Source organism: Alligator sinensis, unplaced genomic scaffold (assembly GCF_000455745.1).
Source record: "Alligator sinensis unplaced genomic scaffold, ASM45574v1 scaffold330_1, whole genome shotgun sequence".
NCBI lineage: Eukaryota > Metazoa > Chordata > Crocodylia > Alligatoridae > Alligator > Alligator sinensis.
The window spans coordinates 1,724,657-1,747,211 of record NW_005842178.1 but is presented as its reverse complement, the minus strand read 5'-3'; the positions used below and the strand labels follow the sequence as shown (position 1 = coordinate 1,747,211).

Here is a 22,555-nt window from a genome sequence, read left to right as displayed (position 1 = left end):
GCAGGCGGCGCTGTGGAGCGGCCTGGAAAGAGCGCAGGGACAAAACGTTCTGGCAGCGGTGGGATTCGAACCCACGCCCCCGAAGAGACTGGAGCCTTAATCCAGCGCCTTAGACCGCTCGGCCACGCTACCGAGATGGTGGGGCTATCTGCTGCGGCCCACTTATCTCTGTGTCCCCTTCTAGCGGCAGCGTGGCCAAGGCTTTGCTCCACCGGCGTTTGTCCGCATTTCCCCTTGCGCTGAGACAGCCTGAGCTTGTCCGGGTTTCCCCGGTGCCCCTGCTGCCTCCGTCCCCTTGCAGCCCCCAGGCTGTGCTGTGATCCCCTGAGTTTTGCTAACTTCAGCCCGGGCCTTGTTCCATTTCATCCGCGGCGCCTCCACCCGCGTTCTGCCGCGGCAGCCGGAGACCCACCTCTGTGCACGGGGCAGAGCAGAGCCGGGGGCCCCCTAGGGCCAACACTCAAGGGAAACAGGGCGTGCTCCCTGGGGTGCTGCTCACATGCAAGGGCTCCTTGGCTCTGTCCTTTCTTTCTTGGCGCCCTGTGTACAGTGCCAGCGCTTCTGCAGCTGGGGGAAACTGAGGCGCAGGGAGTGCGTGCCACTGGCTACGCTTGGATGTGGGGCACAGGGAGGGGCAGGCTCATGCCCATGGGTAGAGGGCCAGAAAGTCTCCTGGAGGCAGTGCACAGACCACACGCACACGCAAAGGGCAGAGGCGACTGGTAGGGGGTGCACGGGGGTGCATGTGCCCCCCTCAAGGGCCAACACTGATGCTGTCAGTAGGGCCGGTGCCCTCCCTGACAGGGTCGGCAGCTTCTGCAGGTGCCCCCCCCAGATTCAGGAGGCACCAGTCACTCATGCCAAAGTGGGAGTAACCTCCTGGCATTTCTCACGGGCGCTGGGCAGAGGCCACTGGGAGCCAAACTTTCCCGTCACTCGTCTGCCACAAGGACCCAGCTGCTGTTCGGGGGCGCTGTTCTGAAAAGTCTCCAGCTCTGGCATTTCATGCCCCCAAGGCCCGTCATACTTGTACTTCCTGCCATGGTGGAGTTGGGCTTTCAGCACGATAGGCCAATTTCTGTTACCAGTATCCCAGACCCAATAATAGCAGTGTGGGCTGCCTAAAGCTGGGTGCACCTATATGTACATTCATGAAGGACTGGTGCCTTCTGAGACTGGGGGGGCACAATTTGTAGGCGGCAGTGTCAGCCGCAGGGTGGCGAGTGGCAACTACCCGCAGAAGTCAGTGGCAGGGGGGGGTTGTAGTGAGCGGCGATGGGTGACTGCCCACAGAAGCCAGCAGTGACAAGCAGCAATTGGTGGCCGCCTGCAGAAGTCACCAGTGGCAGCAGCAGCAAGTGGCGACTGCCCGCAGAAGCTGCGGTGGTGGCAGCGGGGAGGGTGGCAAGCGGCAGCCAATCTCAGGGGGGGCATGTGCCCCCCCATACCTCCTTATGAGTCACCTATGCATACAATACTGCACTTTTCCTAATGCGCATTAAATTTAGCACCTTGGGGCACTTTTACACATGCTCTGCGGGGTGAGGAGCTTGAATTAGAGCAGCTCACGCTCTAATTAAAGTGCCATAGCAGCTTCTGTATCAGTGTCCCTGAACTTCAAAATGGCAGCAGGGGCATTTGAACTAAAGCCCATTTAACAAGCTTTAGTTCACGCTCCCCTGTTGCCATTTTGAAGCGAGGGGACACAACACGCAAGATGTGGGAGGCTGCTGGAACACAGTCATTGCCACGTTCCAGCACAGGCAATTACTTACAACGCACTGAAGTGGCCTCCAGGCTCGTGTACAGGCACCCTTCAAAGTGAAGTACTCAATTAAAGCACATTGGGCTGTCCTAATGTGCAGTAGCACAAATGCATGCGTTTTAGGTAACACTGGACACCTTTACTTAAGATTAGGGCTAATTACTGCATGTGTCACCATCTACATGTGCAGATGCTTATTGAACAGTAATTTGCTCTAATCACTAGTATATTTGCTACCTGCAAATGCAAGTAGCAAACAGTCAAGATTACTTACTTACTTATTATGTACTGCCTGCCTGGGAGTGGGGACTGGGAGATCCTTATTGGGGAGCTCCCTGGCAGCTGGAGCTGCCAGCTCCCACTTCAGCATGGGGAGTGGGGGCCTAGAGCTCCGCCTGGCCGTTGCAGAGGCCCAGTGCAGGGCCACAGGATGTGGGAGCAGTCTGCTGTTAGGATCTGCTTCTGCATCCCTGCATGTGTAGCCGCATACCCAGGAGTTTACTTTAAAGCAAATTGCTCCCAGATTATTAACACTTTTCACACAAGCGCATAATGCCTATTTTACTATGCATTAGCATAATAGCAGAGTTTTTTATGCACTGCTTTAATGTGCAGTAAAATAGGCTACTGCGCATTAAAGCACACACGTAGATGTACCCATTGTAATCCTCTCAGAGGATGATGGAAAATTGATCTGCCCCTGGGAAGGGCAACTAGGGATTAAGAGCCCTTCATCCCTTGGAAAGGATGTTCAGCTGAGACCCAGACTGAGTGATCACTAATGATCCATAGGGCTTCTTGGAAGAGCAGGTGTTAGGTCAACTCCCCTGGCCACATGCCCATGCGTGTGTTTACACTGAACTTCACCGTGAGCTTGGGCCTGTGCCCATGCCTGTCCCATGACTGATTCACCCAGTCACCAATACACCTGCATCCCAGGGTGAGTGCAAGATGAGTCCATAATCTATGGCTTCACAGGCTGTACCCCACAGGTGCTACCCACGTCTGAACTCTATGGTTGCAGCATAGCTGTGTGCAGGAAGTCCTCCTCTATCATCAGTCCCACAATCCCCTGTCCTGTTCCTTCCAGCCTGTCTGTACTCCACTGTCTTCCTCTATTGCCCAGAAGCAGGGTCGTGCTTTGTTAACTCCCTGGTCAGAGCACAGCCCATCATCTTCTGGAAGTGCCACTAGCAGGCACCACTGACTCCTGCTGGAAAGAGTACAGCAAGCACCAGTTTCAGCCTGGTCAACACTTCTCTCAGTAACAGCGTGCACATCTGTGCACAAAGTGCCTAAATGGTAGCAAAGTCACAGATTTCTGTCAGCTTCCCCAAATACCAGTGGCAGCTGACAGGAAGTATGTGTGGACAGTCCTTTTCTTGTGCCAGGTCTAGCAGCTATCCCAAAGCAATTCCAGTGTCTCATGTCTAAATCCCTCCCTCTAAATCCTACAATTTTGGGACATACTCAGCCCCTGGTAGCATGCACATGCAAGCAGACAAACATGCCATGTAAAGCTGCTATAAAGGACAAACACAGATCCAAACCCTGTGCTCCTGCCTGGCACAGGAAGGAGGTGCTGGATTTCCTCAGCCTGTGGGAGAAGGGCCTGTCCAAGCCCTGCTCCTGGGGAACCACACTGTATACAGGGCAAATGTGGAGGGCGTGCAAGCAAAGGGCTACAAGGCGGATTTCTGGGCCAAGGCCAAGGCCCTTCAGCAAGCAAATAGCTTGAGTCGTCCTGCCAAGTGACACCCACGATGCATCCCTTTTTCAAGGTGCTCCATGCCTCTAGACCTGCTCCTGGAAGTGAGCATTTCAAGGGACAATGTTCAAAGGGAACTCAAGGAGGAAACCGTCACACCCTGCATCAAAGAGGAGGATACTCCTTCTGTGAGGATAAGAAGGCAGAGATACTAAAACCTCCACAACCTCTCCTCAGACAGCCACTATTCAACTGCCAGCACAGCTGATGCTAAGGCCAGAGCAGTAGTCAGGAAAGGGAGCTCTGGAAAGTGCTGCATTTTCTCCTCTTTTTTCTCCCAGTACACATTTCTTCCCCAGGACATTCTCCCCAGCCCAGATAATGCAGTCACATTTCCTTTCCTGCTACTGCTGTAAATACAGGATCCTTATCTTTTTTTATCAGTGTCCTTGAGCACAGTAGCCTTGAGTAGGACATTTTCAACAGTAGCAGCAAGGCTGATGGCCAGGAGGAAACAGAAAAAGCCCTCCAGAGAGAACGTGGGGAAAGCTGAGGAAATGCATCTTGGCATCTGTCAAGCAATGGAGGCAGCAGGAACTCCTGGGAGGGAAGCACATAAGCATCTTCCCAAGGACATCCTACATTTTTGAGGCAGCAGACAGACATGTTCAGACCATCAGGCCTACCATGTCACAAACATCCAGTCCCACACAGACATAGGGTTCTTTTGCTATAAAATCCCATTACTTTAGGTGCCTTTGCCATGGGACGATGGCGTGTCACCTTAAGTATACCCAGGTTGTTAAGCAGTACAATTCTCACAGTGTACAGACAGTTACAAAAGTAAAAGAGTAGTTACAGGAGTACAACGCATTTCTGTACAGAAAGGGGAATAAGTCATATTGGTAAAAAGGAACCAAATATCACAATGATCACAAAAAAAACCAGCACAAAAATCTGTCAGCCATGCCTCAAATCTTGCTTTCTTTACTCAGACAGAAAACACTTGGCTTCAGTACTACACAAAGGTTGGACTACCGCCATGTAAGGAAGACTCCCAAGTTAGGGTTTTGAAATTTGACCTTAAATATTTTATTATTATATCTACAGCATATGCGTGCAAATATAAATTGCATGTCAGACATTCATCACACCTGGGGAAAGTATTCCACTTCTTCAAAAATGTACTGAATTTGTCTCCGTTCACTTTTTTCTGACTGTAAAGCAGCTGGGATCAGTGATGAAATAATAAAACTAACATACACAATATTTCAGAACTTGCAACAGTAAATTATTATGCTAATGTAAACAACCCCAAAAATACAATGATACTCTACTTAAAAAATGTGACAAAAGGAATAACTTTATTTGACCAAGCAAAATAAAACCAGAGGAACTAAATCATGAGTAAGTGAAGCAAGCAATCAAAATGAGCATTTCTTACATGCAAAGGTCTCTGCTCCTGCTGCTGTGACTCAGGTGATGCTACTGCTGAAGTCAACGGAAGCTTTTCTGCAGGACTAGGCCTCAAATATTTTTTTCACATTTTTTAAAAAATATATTTTATTTGTTCACTGTGAATAGATTAAAAATACAGCCTGTGGCCAGGTCATTCCAAAAAGTCTTTCAAATACATACATTTTTCTCTTTATAGGAATTTCATAAAATAAGTTGTGCATATTTCTGTAAACATACATTTCATTTAAAAATCATTGACAGTCTTGTCTATTGCACAGCTATATAACTAATCATGAGCTAGGAAACAGTCTAAATCACTAAAAAAAAGTAGTATTTTGAAGACAAACTATTACCAATTGCAACATCTTGTCCACAATGTGGTACATCTAGCTCCATCTTAGCTCCATGAAGAAATTACAGAATTCAGCTGTGTGCCAAAAAGCATTAATTATGACACTCTTGAGCCTATCTTTTTATTTTGGACTTACACACCTGAGCCTCCTCCCCTCCCCATACAGGGCTGGTGTGCCAGTTAAATGATTATTTTTTTAAAAGAAAAAAAAACACATTGATTACCTGTACATGAAAACATACATTCTCTATCTGTACTATGTACTTATTACTTATGTAAGTGTCTACAGTGTGCTACTTATGCACATTTTTTAAATCTTTTTTTGTGTCACTGTTGCATCATCTTCAGAATCAAAGGGTACCACTGCCTGTCAGGGAGAGCCAGCATTTTACTACTGACCCTGCTTCCCAGCAGGAGGGAACAAAGGACCAGAACCTGAAAGCGGTTAGGCACTGAAAGTGGAACTTAGATGCATTTTACATACCAGAGTCCAAATTTGTCGCACTGAAAAACCCTGCTCCACTACTTCCTAACCCTGGAGATGCCTCAACACTTGGGGTATCACAGCTGGTAACTCTAGAATTGCTGAGATACCTGGAAATTCTATCACTGCTCTTGCAGGAGAGTGCCCCATTTTGACGATGCTTAGCAGGTCTGTGCCTAGCTCTTGCCTAAGCCCATTCAGGGTCTAAAAACGAGGAAGAGCAATGAACGTGATTTAACACATACCAACCTTAACAGTGATACCCTCCCCCCTCTTTCTTTCTGTATGTGCATTAACCTACCCACTTAGGAGATCATTAAAGGGTCATGGGGATACTAAGCAGTGAGTCAGTCTTAAACAGTTCAAAATCAGAACTACAGATAAACAAGAGAAAGAAACAGAACCAGGTGTTTTTCAGGTGCCACTGGAGTCTAGAAATACAACTCTGAACTCAAAATAAGATTCCATTTCATGCTATTTTTATACTGCTACTGCTGAAATACTCTCGTGCTCCCATTACTATCTGGGGATTATGTAAACAGGACACAAAAACTAGTGCTCAGGGACAGTATGCATTTTTCTTGCAACTGGGAGACAAATATGCTTTTCTACAATAAACAGGAACGAGATTTTTAAAAAGTTCTCTGTTTTACATGAAAAACAAAGGTTCTTTTTGAGATGATGCTGTAAACTGCAACAGGTGGCCAGGTTCCACTGCAGAATTTGAGAATGCGACTCATTACCACAGACAATGAGCTTCGTACCTTTATGGACAGTATTTAGTAAACTATTATTAAGCACAATCTGGAATTTACTGAGACTGAATGCACTCTTCAATGAACAGCTCAAACCTCTCCTACAGTATCTAGCACATGAGTGTCAAGCATGAAGTTGTTTTAGTATGGAGAGGTAGTAAAAGTATTTGCATCTCAATTTCTATAACCTCTCTAAATGTCCCTCTACAGAAATACCCTTCTCAACTATTTCTTAATACTGAAGTAAGACAATCAAGCTGCACTGGGAATGGAGATGTCACTGTAACAATAACTAATAACAAGAAATCAATATGATACAGACTTTGTTACTTTATGCTATTGGAAGCGTATTGTAAGAATCTAATAGGATTCTATGCAACTACACTTACTGTATTAGAATAAGAAGAGAAAACAGAAAATGTTGGGAAAAAAATCTCTATTTCCTATGGACAAAATTGTGGCCTTCTCAAAATTAATGGGATTTGGCCACCGATATTAATAGAACTAAGATTCTATCATATTCATTTTAAAGTGTGGTTCTGCTCTGTAAAAATGGCACCTTTCTATTTGGTAGGCCTGTTCTCTGGGTATATTTGGGGTTATATTGTGTTGACTGATTCAAGTTTTTACTCCTTTCAAGAGGGCATATAGGTTTGGGTGGGACTGCAGGATTTCACTTCAGCTTCTGCCTCATCCAGAGAATTAATAACGTTTTGGCAGCAGAACAGCATTGTTAATGATGAGCGAGACACCAGGAAACCATCGACTTTCAGAAGAAACAAATCTTACCAATTTAGAAATAAAAAGATAGTTCTTGAATCCCTTTGGGAAGAACAAACAGCATCCATATGCCATTTTCACAGATCAGAACTGCATTTAAGGAGCATGACTAATGGAATTCAGTTCTTGGGTCTATTCCACATGTTCAGAAAGGGGGATTCTTGAGGTTTGTTGACAAAAATTGAGATTTGCTTTGAGATGCACCAGATAATGGTAAAAAGTGCTTGGGATTTAGAAATGTGATTTTTTTTGTGGAAAGGAGACATAATATAGTAATAAATATAGGAATAAACTGCATAAAACAAAAAAATGTGCACCTTAAATTAACATCAGCTTCATTTTTCTCAAACAAAATAAGGATCCCTCAGGCCTAAGAGTAAAAAAAAAATATAAAAGGTCAAGCTCCTAGATACGGTAGCTCTGAAATGCAGGTAAAAGTACACAACAGCACCCCCAAATGTACAAACCTACATTTGGCTAATTTTTCCCCCTCAGGATAAAGTTAAAAAATTAAAATGCAAAAAACACAGATCCATAAACAACACATAAAAACACATTGTTTTTGCAAACAAAGTTGATAAAAAAGATTATTTTTATGTACAAGAGCTGCCTTGTTTGACGTTTTACTCCTCCATCAGTGCCCAAGCTTCTTCAGCTTTCTGGTAGTATTGATTTGCCAGTCTACCCTTCATGGCTTCCATCGCTGCTTCTGCGGCTTCTGTGTACAAGTCACCTAGAAGACAAAGAGAATCATGAGACTATGACAAAGAAAATAGCTTCTGCATGTCTGGAAGAAATGAAGGGTATGAAAGCAGCAGCAAAGAAATGGAGGTCACATTTCTGGGCCAGACTCTTGGCTAGCATAAATTCATGCAACTCCATAGAGATCAAAGCAGCTCTGGCTATTTTCACCAGCCCACAACACTGGAATTCAAAGCAACATGGAAAAGTACTGCTACAGCAGCTGAGTTACTTTCTGATATGCTATCTAGGATCATAAATGCAATATGTCAGTAGCTGGCTAAAAGAGTCCAAGGGACTGTAAACCACAAAACATCAAATAATATTGAACCGATGGAAAACATCAAGATTATCCCATGCGCTCAGGATCTGATCATGTAGGGTGCCAGGCACCCTCAACTCCCACTGAAGTTAAGGGTGCTCTGTACTCTTATCATTCAAGACTCACTATTCTGCAGGATCAGAACTTGCATATCCAATTGTCTATTGCAGTGGTTCTCAACCTTTTTTGTACCAGGACCCATTTGTAAACATAAGTGGCCAGTGCCCCTCACTCCCGACCTGCTGTCCCCCACCCCCAGATCCCAGCCCCACAGTGTGTGGGGCAGGTGGGGGGTTCCAAGCAGCCCCTTGCAGACTGGAACTCTGCCAGCCTGCAAGGGAAAAGCCAGTTTCCCACATTTTTCTCCTTCAAAGGAGAATTATTTTTTTTAAGTTTGTTGATCCATTTTTTAATTTTGTTTTCAACCCTGTCATATATTTTTGTGACCACCTTTTGGGTCACAACCCACAGGTTGAGAAATGCTGGTCTATTGCATCAACAGTATTTCACATTCTGCTGACTTCAGTTTTACCTTGTATTAGATGAGGCCATTAGTTTCATCTCTAAAGCAGGGGACACTGGTTAATACCCAGCTGTTCGAACTTGAGGGTCAGCCAGTGCCTAACTGGATCTGGGGGCTGGTAAGCAGAGGAAGCTTACAGGTTTTAGGAACTCTTGCCTTCAGTGGTTCCCATATCTGCCATGGGATTTAGATGTCTAACTGCCAATTTAGGGAGCAGCAGCCAAAACATAATCCTCACTTAACTGCTGTCTAATCTCGGAGACCCCTACAAGCACATGGCACTTAAATGTCTGCCCTGCCCAAACCCTGACAGTGCCAAACAGCTCATCAGTGTTTAAGCCCCAGCTTCTCCCCTGCCCCTTTGCGTTCTCCATCTCTCTCACTTCCAATAGCAGACCTGACTGCTTGGCCTTGCACACAACAATGAACAGGAGAGAGAGGCTGGCTCATGTCCCTCCACTCCCAAAAGGATATCCTAATCTCTCTTGGTTATAAAGTATTTGAAGCTGCTTTCACTTCACATTTGAACGTATCCAGGTACAGGCCAGGTGACACTTAAAATGCTGCTGGAAAGCTTTGCTAGTGGCTGGCTTCAGGTCAGATGAATTTGCTGTATTAACCAGTAAAATGCAATACTCCTCGTGAGGTCTCTGAGCCATCTGTCATCTTTTGTATGTACACGGTTCCCCCCTTAGGAAAAGAAGATGTACAGAACATGGTTAAATATACCAATCCACCAATAAGACTTGTCCAAGACCATGACCTACCTGATCTTTGTGGATCCTTGTCCAGATTGAACTGTCCTGTCATTAACATCTCAGCTTCCCTCGCCAGGAGCAGGTATCGGGGCTCATCTTGAGTTCCATCGTATTCACCCCCTTCATCGTAGTCAGTCATGTTGAGTGCAGCATTATACCAGTGAAGGGCTTCCTTCCAGTCTTGTACTCTGATGTATCAAAAGAAAAAGAATTACAATAGTGTAAGTAGGCTGCCTTGTCTGTGGGATTCTCCAAGAGGGCTTTTGCTCCCTGAGGAGCTAGCTCTTCAGGTAGTCTACACAGATAAAAAAAAAGAGTCTTGAAACAAATAAGCAAACAAATCCTATTGTTTTGTCCTGGACACCACGAGGGGACCCCTGTGGTTCTGGCCTTAGCGGAGCAGTCTGGCTCCTCCACAGTGTCAGCAGTTCAACCTACCACTTTCCTCTGGCTCACAACTGTTCCCACACCGTATGCTAACCTGCTGCTCTTCTCTTTAAGGTTTTTAAGTTCCCAGTGGGCCATTACCTTATCAGTAGCCTCTGCACAACAGCAACTAGTCCACAGGGCTAGCTGCAACCTCTTAAAAGGACAGGCAACCCTGTAATATATGGAAAATGGAGGTACTTTACTCTGGAGTTACAGGGCTCAGTTTGGCACAGTGCTGAATGACCTGATACTATCTACAAAGGGCTTAACCACGAGCTTGCACGGAAATGTGTAGGCAGTGCCACGGAATCTGCATCACAGCTCTTATAATGAAAGTGGCTGAAGTCACTTTGCATGGGATTCACAGGGATGAACTACCAGGCTGTTCTGGTTCAGCAAGTTAATCCTGGCTTTGGAGGCTGCCTTCCTGTGCACTAGAACTTGAGATGTTATTAAAAGGTAAGAGTTACACCTCTGGTCTTTATACATTTGAAAAAAACATTAAAGCTGGGAGTAGATTTCAAATCATTGGGGTGAGGTCTGCCTAAGTCTTCAGACAGCTTTATCAAAAACAGCTGGGAAGGGTGTGAGTGCTTCATTTATTTCCATGAGATATTAGTTATAAAGCCCTAGTAATAATTTAAAGACCAGCTTTGCTAAGTGATTATTGCTGATCAAAACCTATGAAATAAAAACAAGAAACAAAAAAGGAAAATCCTACCATGAAGATTTTTTAATTAATTCACTTTTGCTACTGCACATTAAGTTTAGTACCTCTTATGTGAGGTACTAACTAAAAGTGCGTTAGGCTACCCTAATGTGCAGTAGCAAAAGTGCATACTTTTTAGTGATGCTTAAGGCACAGTAGCCTAATTTTACTGTGCATTAGCATATTAGCATGTTTTTTGCCATGACACTCCAATGCACAGTAAAATAGGCTACTGCACGTTAAAGCACATGTGTAGACGTGCCCACTGAATGGCACCTCATTTTGTCATCAAAAGTGTGCAGAATTTGGCTGGTTACTAGATTATGGGAGAGTATAATAATTGCCCCTCATATCCAGGCAATCTGATCCCCTGGGATTCTGAGATGAATAGATATAACATTTTGTCCTATTCTAAGACTGATATTACTAATAAAGCAACAGAAAGAGGAACAAAGTCCCTAATCCATCATCTTCTGTGTTCAGAAAACTGGTCTAATATTATAAATAAATAAACAAAAAGTTCTTACAAAAATCAGTAAGCAGAAGCTGGTTAGCATTTTGCAAATCACATGTCTTCAGGTCATGGCCACCTTGCTAAAATCAATTCTGTGTCACTTTTTTCAATTCTAAACTCTGAATTTCATGGGCTTTACTTCATTCTGTCCACAAAAATATATTGTCACTGAAGTGGTCCAAAATGGGATTAGTCATTTTAAATTTAGAATGACAGTGTATGCCATGTGGAAAAAAAAAAGATTTGCCAATTTAAGACGTTTTTCTCCCTTAAATTTCAACTCATCTTGGATTTAAAAGGCCTTAAAAACTGCACTCTAACATGAATTCTTTTTGCTACTATTGTTATAGGTGACAATGAGAAAGATTATGATGATTGACATTCATTAAAAATGGATATTCTTTATACACACACACACACACACACACACACACACACTTGTACATTCAATAGCACTTTTTTCATGACTGTTTCATTATTTCCCCTGTATGAATCCATCTGTTTCCCTTTTGCTGGATGTTTCTTACAGTAACGGGAGGGAAAAAACATTGCTTTTTAAAATAGAAAAATGTGAGCATAAAATAATTTAGGAGTAGGTACAGCACCCAACATTATTTTAATTCATTGTTAAACGACTGCAGGTCATGCTGACAATGTCTCTTGTACTAATTTTCTCCAGCGATCCTTCCTTTTAAAAACGCAAATGTATTTCCACTGGGGTCCAAGGTAGTTTTACCACCAATTTCACAGGAGAAAGGCATCACCATCAGTAAGCCTTAACATAAACAAAAGTGAAGTTCACCACAAGGCGTTGGCTTGCAAAAGTACCATTTAAGCTCTTAAAGTCACAGGCCATGACTTCCCCTGCTTCCTACTGCATTAGCCAAGAGATCCTTATCTCAGAGGAATGGGTAGGGAATACAGAAATTTGAACCCAAGTTGTATACCTGTGTAAAACTCCTACACAGAGGCAGAAGTGTAGGAGTCTGGAACTTACCTCAAACCCCGAGACCTCACCACCTGGGAGTACGTTTGTGCATTCTCTGCTGTATGTAGCTGCTCTTGTTAATCCTGCCTCACTGATAACATCCCAAGAAACCAGTGTATAGTTTGGCTTCTCTCGTACTTCTCCAGATAAAATAAAAGCCTACAGAGACATCCTGAATGTAACAGAAACTCAAAAATGCACATCCAGCCTCCATTCACATTGATGGGACGTGCACATAGGAAGAATATGGCTCTCAGTTTGTAAACATTCCTCTTTGTGTTGACAAAACGTTGCAGTCCCAAATCACTTATACCAGTGAAATACCTCTATTAACTTCAGTAAACAATAATGAAGGTAATACGAATATAAATGAAAGCTCCAAAATAAAAACATCTTCTATATGTGAGGTCAAGCATTCCACATGCAGTTCACTGTTCACTTGTGTGTACTGCACACATGGATACTGCTACACCATACCTGTCTGCACCAAGATTTATACCCGTGTCGTATGCTCTTGCTACCAGAATCATGGAAGGCCGGTCTCCAGCTTCTGCAGCCCTTAGTAAATAATCAAATCCTTTTGTTCTGTTTTCCTTTGTGTCCTATTAAGGTAAAAGCAGAAAAAACCCCACTAAAATGGATAACACTAACATTCCACTATGCATTTCTTCACCCAGCTGCTGGTGGAGCCCCCATCACATCAGTTCCACAGGAATTACGAGCCTTCAGGACTTTCTGAAATTCATATCCAGTCTGTCTCAAGCTGGACACCAAAAATGGAAGCACCCAAAATCAGAGACCACTTTTGAAAATGTGTACCTTGATGACTTCAAAGTAGGTCAAACAACTAATCTGTGGCAAAGCCAGGATCTGAACCAGGCTTTCTGGTTTCTAGTCCTAGAGCTTAGCCACAAGGGATCACCCTTCTTTTCAGGTGAAGGTCTGGGATTTCTAAATGTGTAAAACGTATAATATTATTATAGTCTCTGGGCATGATTCTCCTATCTTTTTGTCAACGCAGAACACAAAAGATGCCATATGATTGGTCTCCATTTTGGGAGTTTTTGTTTACCTCTAAAGTGACTTCTGAAAGAATGTGATGTGGCAGCTGGGAATACATGAGTCCTAACCCAACGATGGCTTCCAGCTCCCCACAATCTGCAGCATGCTCCAGGTGAAAGAGAGCAGTTTTCTGATCCCAGTCCTTATCCTTCTCACAGAATCGTCCAGCTTCATGGTAGCGGACCATGGCCAAGTGAACCTGCAACCCAGCATGTAGGATGCCACTTAGAGAAAAGTTGAGCACACATAAAAAGTGCTGATCTAATTCAGCAAAACACTTATGCACATGCTTATCTTTCAGCCTGGCACCTGTCTCCTTCACTTCAATAGGTCTACTTGTAAGCTTAAAATTAGCCAGGGACTTAACTGCTTAGCAAATGTGTATGCAAGAGCAAAGTAAGTTCATATGATGTGGGCTATTTGACAATCCAGGGTACAAACAGACAGAACATACACAAGTGGCAAACAGTAGTATAAACCACTTACACAGTGTGATTTTCTGTTCACTGCTAGTGGAAGGGTAACAAAGCAGTCTATGAGCCTCAACTGCCTGGGCTAAAAGATACAGCTGGCAGCTGTTACATCAATTTTCCCCTCATTAACCTACCTCGAACTGTAATTTAGTGGAACTCTGTCAGCCCACTAGGATTCAGAGGACAGTTGTATGTCTCAGTGGATCTGTTAGGTACCTTAAGGCCTTTAAAACTGCTGTAATGGTAGGACCCAAGTCTAGGAGCAAATGTGATCTACAGGAAGTCAGGTTTAGAACTTCCTGCTTCTAAGGCTCTGTTAGCAAACAGGAGAGGATCTGGTTCATAGAAGCTGTAGCTTACATCTCTTTACAAATGCTGCTGGGGGTAGAGCAGGGGTGTCCAATTCACCTAGGGCCCTGGGCCAGATCCAGATTATGGGATAGTTTCCTTGTGGGCACCAGATAGAGCCAGAGGCATGAGGACTATTGTAGGTGTCACTGGCACCTGTGGCAGCAGCACCAAGGGGTCCAGAGATAGTTTCATAGTTTGTAGGGTTGGAAGGGACCTGAGTAGATCATCAAGTCCGACCCCCTGCCATGGCAGGAAAGAATACTGGGGTCAAATGACCCTGGCAAGGTGTTCGTCTAGCCTCCTCTTAAAGACCCCCAGGGCAGGAGCCAGCACCACCTCTCTGGGAAGTTGGTTCCAGATCCTAGCTGCCCTGACAGTGAAGTAGCGCCTTCTGATGTCTAGTCTGAATCTACCCTCTGCCAGGTTGTGACCGTTATTTCTAGTCACTCCTGGTAGTGCTCAGGGGAACAGGGACTCCCCCAATGCCTGCTGGTCCCCTCTTACTAGTTTGTAAATGGCCACGAGATCCCCCCTCAGCCTTCTCTTGTGGAGGCTGAACAGGTTCAGGTCCCTTAGCCTCTCCTCGTAGGGCCTGCCCCTTGATCATGAGAGTGGCCCTCCTCTGGACCCTCTTGATGCTGTCCACATCCCTCTTGAAGTGCAGCGCCCAGAACTTGACAAGGTGCAGTTGGCCTTCCTGACCACGTCCCCACACTGTTGGCCCACGTTCATTTTGGCATCAATAATGACCCCAAGATCCTTTTCTGCCTCTGCACTGACAAGAAGGGAGTTCCCCAGCCTGTAGGTATGCTGCTGGTTCTTCCCCCCCAGGTGTAGCACCTTGCACTTGTCAGTGTTGAAACCCATCCTGTTCTCATCTGCCCACCCCTGTAACCTGTCTAGGTCCGATTGTAGCCTATTCCTCCCTTCTAGCATGCCCACTTCCCCCCACATCTTAGTGTCATCTGCAAATTTAAACACGGTGCTTTTCACCCCCCTCATCCAAGTCGCTGATGAATATGTTGAACAGCGCAGGCACAAGGACCGAGCCCTGCGGAACCCCACTGCCCACATCCCTCCAGCTCGAATAAGACCCATTCACCACCACTCTCTGGGTGCGGCCCTCCAGCCAGTTAGTAACGCAATTGACTGTGTAGGTGTCAACGCCACAGTCCCCTAGTTTTTTAATGAGAATGGGGTAAGAGATAATGTCAAAGGCCTTCCTAAAGTCCAGAAAGACTACATCCACTGCTACACCTGCGACTAAGGACTTTGTGACCTGGTCATAGAAGGCCACCAGGTTGGTCTGACAGGACCTGCCTCTAATGAACTCGTGTTGGTTGCCCCTAAGCATAATCTCCCCTGCTGGCCCCTTGCGGACATATGCCAGGATAATTCTCTCAAAAAGCTTACCCAGGATCGAGGTAAGACTAACTAGCCTATAGTTTCCTGGGTCCTCCTTCCTCCCTTTTTTGAAAATGGGAACCACACTGGCCCTTTTCCAGTCCCCTGGCACCACACCAGAGCACCATGAGTGCTCATAAAGCTGTGCCAGGGGTGTGTCCAGATGCAAGTCCAGAGGTGGCCAAGCTTGTTGCTGATGGCCATGCCCAGATGAGGCCAAAGGTTTAGGATTCTGTCGCAGGCCACACCTAGCTTTCAGTGTCCACCAGTAGCCTGGTGGGCCAGATTAAGAGGCTCTGTGGACCAGATCTGACCAACAGAGAACATGTTTGACACCTCAGGGTAGAGGAAAAGATGCATCATTCCTTTTCCTATCTGCCAAAAGTGCTAAGGTTTCTTAGCACAACTAAAATATTGGTTCCACTGAAGTCAAGGGCAAATTTCTATTCATCTCAGTAAGGCCAGGATTTCACTACACACAATTTGAGGTATTTTAAACCCTTTGGTCAACCTCTAATTTATTAACTAACTTGCCTTGAGTATCAGGATATGGATCCTATGTTTGGGGTTCATGTAGACTGCCCCAGAGGACAGGTGGCCCAAGGGCTAACAGACCCTCCCCCAGCATATCAGTATTTTGCTGCTCTGTCTGAACACTTCCTAGCTTGATAAGAGGAGGGGGTTGCTATACAAATAATAATTCACAAAATATATTTTTCAAGTGGAAAGAAAAAGCAATCAATAGAACCATTGGTACCTTCCCCAGGATGGATTTCCCAATTTTCTTTTCAAGTTGAAGTGCATTGAGTCGTTGAATTTCCTCAGCGACACAGGATGGTCTATGGATGTGGACTCTGGAAGAGTTGTAGAGATTCCATTTCTCTACACTAACCTAAAAAAAGTGGGGGAGGAAGGAGTGTATTATACCTTGTATTTGAAAATAAAAGGGCACCAAGCTACTTCCATACATTACCAAGCAGAAATCAGAGTCCATTAAATCTATTGTTTTATTAGCAAGTGTTTTTAATTTAGGATGCTGTTTTAAAAAGGCACAGGCAATCACTTTTTTAAACAAAAGCTCAAAGCAGCTCCTTTTCTATCATCCTAATTCAATTAGCAAGAAGTCCTCCATAAATAACAGTACCTAAAACAAAGCACACATGTAGGCCAAGATTAAGCAAAACACATGCTTACCTTCAGTATGTGAATAGTGCCAGGGATACTCACATGCTGAAAGCAAAGCCTGGTCTTAAGTGTTTTGCAGGACTGAAGCTTTAAATAACAACGTTTGAAATACTGCTTATGCTCAGGGACAAATGAAAAATATCCAATTAAAGTCTTCTCTCATTTCTTGGAGTCTCAGTAGAGCAGAGACTCCCTATGCCTGAAGAAGGATGACTGCACCAGAGAGCTTGCTAAGAACTTTTTTCCAACTACTCAGTTGGTTTAATAAAAGATATCACATCTACTCAAAGAACCTTGTCTGCCTATGTCCTTAGCCCAACACACCTACAACTAAAAACCCGATTAAAAACACTACACTAGCTAGGCAAATATGTGTGTTGGTGTTTACTGGGTTTATCCAACCCAAACTAGAATTTTCTCTAAAATTTCTTAAGGAAAGTATATTTTTCAGATCCATGGGTGCATGGGTACCATTAGCACAAAATAAAATTAAATCTATTAAAGAGAACCCTCTAATATATGTTGCTGATGTAGAATTTCAATCCATAAATGTTGTTTTTATTTTTTGCATCAACAACAAAGATTGCATAAATTTTGCAATGAGTTTGGAAATCCTAAATACAATTAAAAATACTTATGATTGCTATGAAAAACCTCTCTTTTAATTTACAACCATAGGAAAAAAATGATAAATAGATAATCATAGAAAGAGTTGCGTTTTTCAGAAATATCAAAAAAAAAATTTTCACCAGAAAAAATATATAGCAGTAACAACTATTTTGACACACAAAAACTGGAGGCTTTAAAAAAAAGGAATCACCCAACAATGTACAGGACATAATACAATAAATATAGCATGGTAAGCAAATAAAATCTAGTTATGCAAGAGAAAGTGAAAATTATGTCAGTGGGAAATACATGCAGAATCACTGGTTTACTCCAGGGACTGTTTTTAGAGGTCATGGGAGCTTTATTTACAACAGCACTTCTCTAATTGAAAAATTAAAAAAAAAAAAAAGAGAAAGAACATGGGTGTCAATAGTAATGTAAAATATTAATCAGCAATTAAAAGGAATGAAAATTAAGGTCCGATGTAGCAATGTGAAATTAGATGACAAGGGATGGAACATAAAGAAGAGACCAGAATGGTTAACTATCGTCTGCAAAGATTTGTTTTATTTACCCTTGCAGAACTTCCCAAACTGTCTTCATCAGATTCCTGTCTTCGGTGGTAGTTTGAATGGCCCTATGTTAATGTAAAGATTTACATAATTTAATTTGCATCTGATGTGTACCATCTACGACTACAAACAATTTCTTCCCAATTACGTTAATGATGAAAACAGCTTAGGCTGTTTTTTTTTCAGTGACTTGCTTTATAGAAAAGAAACTGGGTTGAGCTAGTAAAACTTACAGTGCCGAAACATCATTCACACAAACTGGATTTATTCTATTAAACTAACAAAAACATCACTTCTTTCTGCCTCCTCAAAGATAAACTTCTCTTTTTGCAAATGGTTTGACCACACACGGAAGCAGAGCTGCATTTACTTACTAGGCACCAACCAAAAAGCTATTTACAAGTTTAAAGTCTAGAAATAAGAATTCTGTACCAGTGTATTAATGGCCAACTGCAGTCTTAACCTCTAAAATACCTCAGGCCACATAATATGCAGTACATCAGGAGCTGAAAGTCACACTCAGAGAGTCCCATTATAATTGGAAACCCTTTACAGGACATGCTTCCAGACCTCAAAAAGCACCATATGAACCAATTGCAATCACATTTATTATTTTGTAGGAGATTCCACGTTGCAAATTCTCTTTTCCCTGAAAGCAAATTGTAAACAATATGCTAGTTGAACCATCTATTTTAGAATATACAGGAACATCTTTCCTATATTTTTTCCATTCATTCATTGCAAAAGTAAGATGACAGAATGTAATCACATACATACATTCTTTGACTGAATCACCTTAAAATGGGAGAGAGAGCCTCAGACCACTGTGAAATCCAAAATAAAGCTTTTTACCTTTTCTCGATGATCCATTTCTTCTAGCTCACTTCTCTTTTCACTGGGATAGCCACTGTCCCCACCATTTTCAAAGTCCTGCAACAACATAAAGTTTCATAACACTAGTGCATTTTCTTGCAAGAACCTCATACAACAGGCACCAATTTCCATGAAGCTTGTCTGCTTTTAAGATAAGGATTACTTAATGTAATAGCAAGGGACTGTACTGGATAAACATGCTGGTCTCTTCCAGTCCCATGTCCTTATATCTCTTCATGAACGTTTTGTAGCCAGTGAAGAAGCAGCTGCAATGCCTGTTGCTATGGCCTTGGGTAGGCTAGGTAAATAACCTGCAGAAGCCTGTAGTTGTTCTTTCAGGTGAGGTTTTCTACCCAGCCTACACATATAAAAATCAATAGGGATTTTGTCAGACTTTCATACCACAGTAGCCTGCAAAAGCCCCAGAAGGTGACATTCGGGCAAGAATACACATAAACACCTTTGCTGCTATTAAAATTCACTGGATGTAAGTGAACTTTGGGAAGAACAGTAAGAAAAAATTATATTCTTTTTGCTTAAAATTGAAAATATAATATGCACAATGGGACCAGCAGCACCGAACACAGAGGACTTTGCTTTCTTTTTCCTGAATAAAGTCCAGAGGCAGTGCATTTACTAAAGCAACAGCGAACTCATCCTCTCTCAGCAGCACACATACCTTTTGGTTATCAAGGTGATCATGGTCTTTGTGAACCAAATTATCCACGTCATTGAACACAGGCCAATCTAGGAAGAATAACATTTTGTTCATTATTCTGGGAATAGATGATCATGTATCAGGCAGAAGTGCTACATAATGGAATCTGACTTTCATTAAAGTGTTTTCAAGAAGGCACCTCAAAGAAGTGAGCACATCATTAATTATAAACAGACATAGCTGGGGTTTTATTATTACTTAGCAGAAATATTTAGACATAGAAAGGGGCACATGGAACTTCTGCATTAAATCAGACTCTGTAAGTAAGTAATCAAACACTTGAAAAAATAAGAAGTGTTTTTGTTAAAATGTCCAGGAGCTGCAAACTTGGTTTTACAATGTTATATGCAAAGACACACAGTTGGACTTACGGAGCATGTCCATTTTTTGGCTGTGAGGTGTTGCTGAGGAAGGAGAACAGGGTAAGGAGTCAAATGCCATGTCGCTCATGCTCTCATCTCCAGAGTTTTCAGACAAACGGAAAAGCAAAGGAGGCCGACTACCAGAGATCGTCCTCACCCGGTTGCTGCCACATTTTTCCTCTGTGCCACGTACAACTGTCTGAGCAGATTCCTTAGGAGAAGCAATATGAAAGTCCTATGATTCTCACTTTTCTTCACTGAATAAGGAGTGCACACTAAACCATGTATTTAACAATGGCTTCATGCACGTGGACAGATGATTACATGTGCATCCATACATTTATAGGCTTGCATGTATGCATGGGCAGATGTAGAATTTCCTAAGGAGGGCACAGCACACTGTCCCTCAAACCACATGGGGGTGGGGATCAGGAGTAGCTGGAGCTCCCAGGCTGAGAAGGGCTCCACAGAAGCTGGGCTGGGATCAGGTGCTTGAGGAGGGAGACAACCCACTACCACTGCCACCATCTCCAGCTGACCCAGACATGGGTTGAACACAAGAGCTACTCTTGCTGGGGGCTGCAGGGAGAAGCTATGCAGCATGCAACAGTGCATAGGTTCCTCCTTCCAGCCTGCTTTGTGCCCAGTCACCCCTTCCCAGCATGTCCACCACTGGCTGGAAGCAGGTGCTGCAAGAAGGAACCTGCATGCTGAAACTGTTCCCAGCTGAGCCTGGAACCCTGCAGAGCTGCTTCCCGGGGCCTACAGATGGAGTAGGTCAGGGGTGGCTCTGTGCTTCCTTCGCTCCCCATGCTTGTGTCAACTGGGAACCACAGTGGGGGTTGGCTTCCTCCTTTCAGCACTTTCTCCCTACTAGCAGGAATCACAGTGGGGGTGCACCAGGTGTAAACAGAGAAAACCCATTCACTGCTGCTTCTCCCTGCTGTACCTGGCACCCTGAGCAGCCACAGCCTAGAGCTGATGCAGGACAGAAACGACACTAGGGCTCCCCTTGCATCCAAATCAGTTGAGGACAGCAGCAGAAGGGGAGAGTACATCTATACCACTGCACCCTCCCCTGCCCCAGATATCCACCCCTCCATATATATGTTTGCTTTAAAACCTCCAAAAGATGAACTACATGAAGTCAGAAGGAATTTTACAATTGACTGGGCTGAATTTCACTCCAAAGTTTTAGACCAGATTCTGCATCCTTCAATCAAACAGAACACACCTAGCTAACAACTGGACTTGTGTCTAATTAGATGCACCCAAATAATCCAACTGTTCGCTTTTTAACGCAGCACACTGAAGTACCATGCAGAGATACCCGAGATAGCATCAAGTGAAGCAGCTCGCATAACAGAAGCAACAGAGCCACTCAGCATGGTGCCCTGCCCAAACCAATTAGCTCTGCTAAGAAACTGCTTCCTTGGCCAAGAGAGCTCAGGTGTTTCTGCACAGCACCACACTGTATTCTGCACATATAACCTTTGTTCCATAATTACCTTTTATCCACAGGATCTACAGAACCTCCTAAGGGCTGAATGCTTAAACATGTATCTGATAAATATGCTATGGGTTTTCATGCTGACTAAGTTTACAGCATCAGTTCAGGGGCCAAGTGTAAAGTAACTCAGCTACATTTTACATCACAACACGAAGTAAACCATTGTAATTATGGTCTCTTTTCTGGGGATTTCTGTTGCTCTACAAGGGTTTTTTCAAGTAACTATAGATTTCTCATACTCTTTTATTAAGCTTTTTGCAGCAAGCACTTACAAGCAGCTTGTTACTGTGATCCAAGGCGTCTTTCTCTTTGGATGAAAGATCAAAAGGTGCAAGTCCCATACTTTTGCAAATCTTGTTGCAGGAGTGAGAATGAAAGAATAAGGCCATACCCCGTACACCTGAGGATATAGAAAGAAGTTGGTGAAGAAAGGTTTTACCTAAGTTGTACATGATCGATGGGACATTAGGAACCAGAACCCTAAAACCCTGTCCTTGAAATTATCCATGTAGCCATGATGCTTTGATAACTGCATTCTGGAAAGTTTTTAGATTTTAGAAAAAATACAAGAACTTATAAGGTTGTCAGTTAAAAGAAGAGAGATGAATTTAAAAAGGACATTTTCACTGTGAAAAGTTGCAAGCTTAAAAGGGTGGTTCTTCACACATATGCATGCTCTTAAAATTTCTTTTTTAAAATCTGTGAGCTTTTCACTATAAACTGTCTTGACATCTGTAACAATGTTAAATCCTCAAAAGCTGACATAAGTGGTATCAAATCAATAAAAATACATGAATGTACTGAGAAACAGGGCTAAATTTACAGCCCTACAGGAGACTCTTACAACACCTTCTCTTCTTGAATCCATTCTTGTGATTCAGCAAGGAATTTAAACAGCCAGAATTATTCCTCTCAAACTGCAGGAAACTTGGTAATTTCATTACTTTCCTGGTATCCCAATTTAGCTGGCAGGAAGCAGAAAACACTTCTCTTTTTAAATCAGGTACTCTGAATCAAGGCCAGCAATCCCATTGTTGATCCCTTGTTCCGCCAGCACATCACAGACAAAGGGGGTGTCGTCCCACTCCAAGGACACAATATATCAAGAGCTGGGAGTGTGGAAATGTCCTAGTTGTTTGCATTCTATCCA

General features: G+C 43.5%; 1 protein-coding gene and 1 non-coding gene across 6 annotated transcripts in view; both read right to left on the bottom strand.

Annotated features, from left to right (window-relative positions):
* Positions 1-50: 50 nt before the first annotated feature.
* TRNAL-AAG lies at positions 51-132 on the bottom strand. The gene has a single exon. It is a non-coding gene; the product is annotated as a tRNA-Leu (tRNA).
* Positions 133-4,820: 4,688 nt separating this feature from the next.
* Positions 4,821-22,555, bottom strand: part of EEF2K (eukaryotic elongation factor 2 kinase) — a 43,038-nt gene continuing 25,303 nt past the window's right edge. For 3 of the 5 annotated variants that reach the window (XM_014521071.2, XM_014521072.2, XM_006026114.3), the window contains 10 exons: positions 21,678-21,805; positions 19,905-20,106; positions 19,495-19,562; positions 18,795-18,872; positions 17,945-18,007; positions 16,334-16,468; positions 13,359-13,547; positions 12,764-12,888; positions 9,656-9,834; positions 4,821-8,035 (listed from right to left, as the gene is read on the bottom strand). In XM_014521071.2, coding sequence (XP_014376557.1) covers positions 7,926-8,035; positions 9,656-9,834; positions 12,764-12,888; positions 13,359-13,547; positions 16,334-16,468; positions 17,945-18,007; positions 18,795-18,872; positions 19,495-19,562; positions 19,905-20,106; positions 21,678-21,805 — 1,277 coding nt within the window. In that variant the 3' untranslated portion in view covers positions 4,821-7,925. The remainder of the gene's footprint in view (positions 8,036-9,655; positions 9,835-12,763; positions 12,889-13,358; positions 13,548-16,333; positions 16,469-17,944; positions 18,008-18,794; positions 18,873-19,494; positions 19,563-19,904; positions 20,107-21,677; positions 21,806-22,555) is intronic. The other 2 variants (XM_025206983.1, XM_014521073.2) reach the window with 2 other exon arrangements.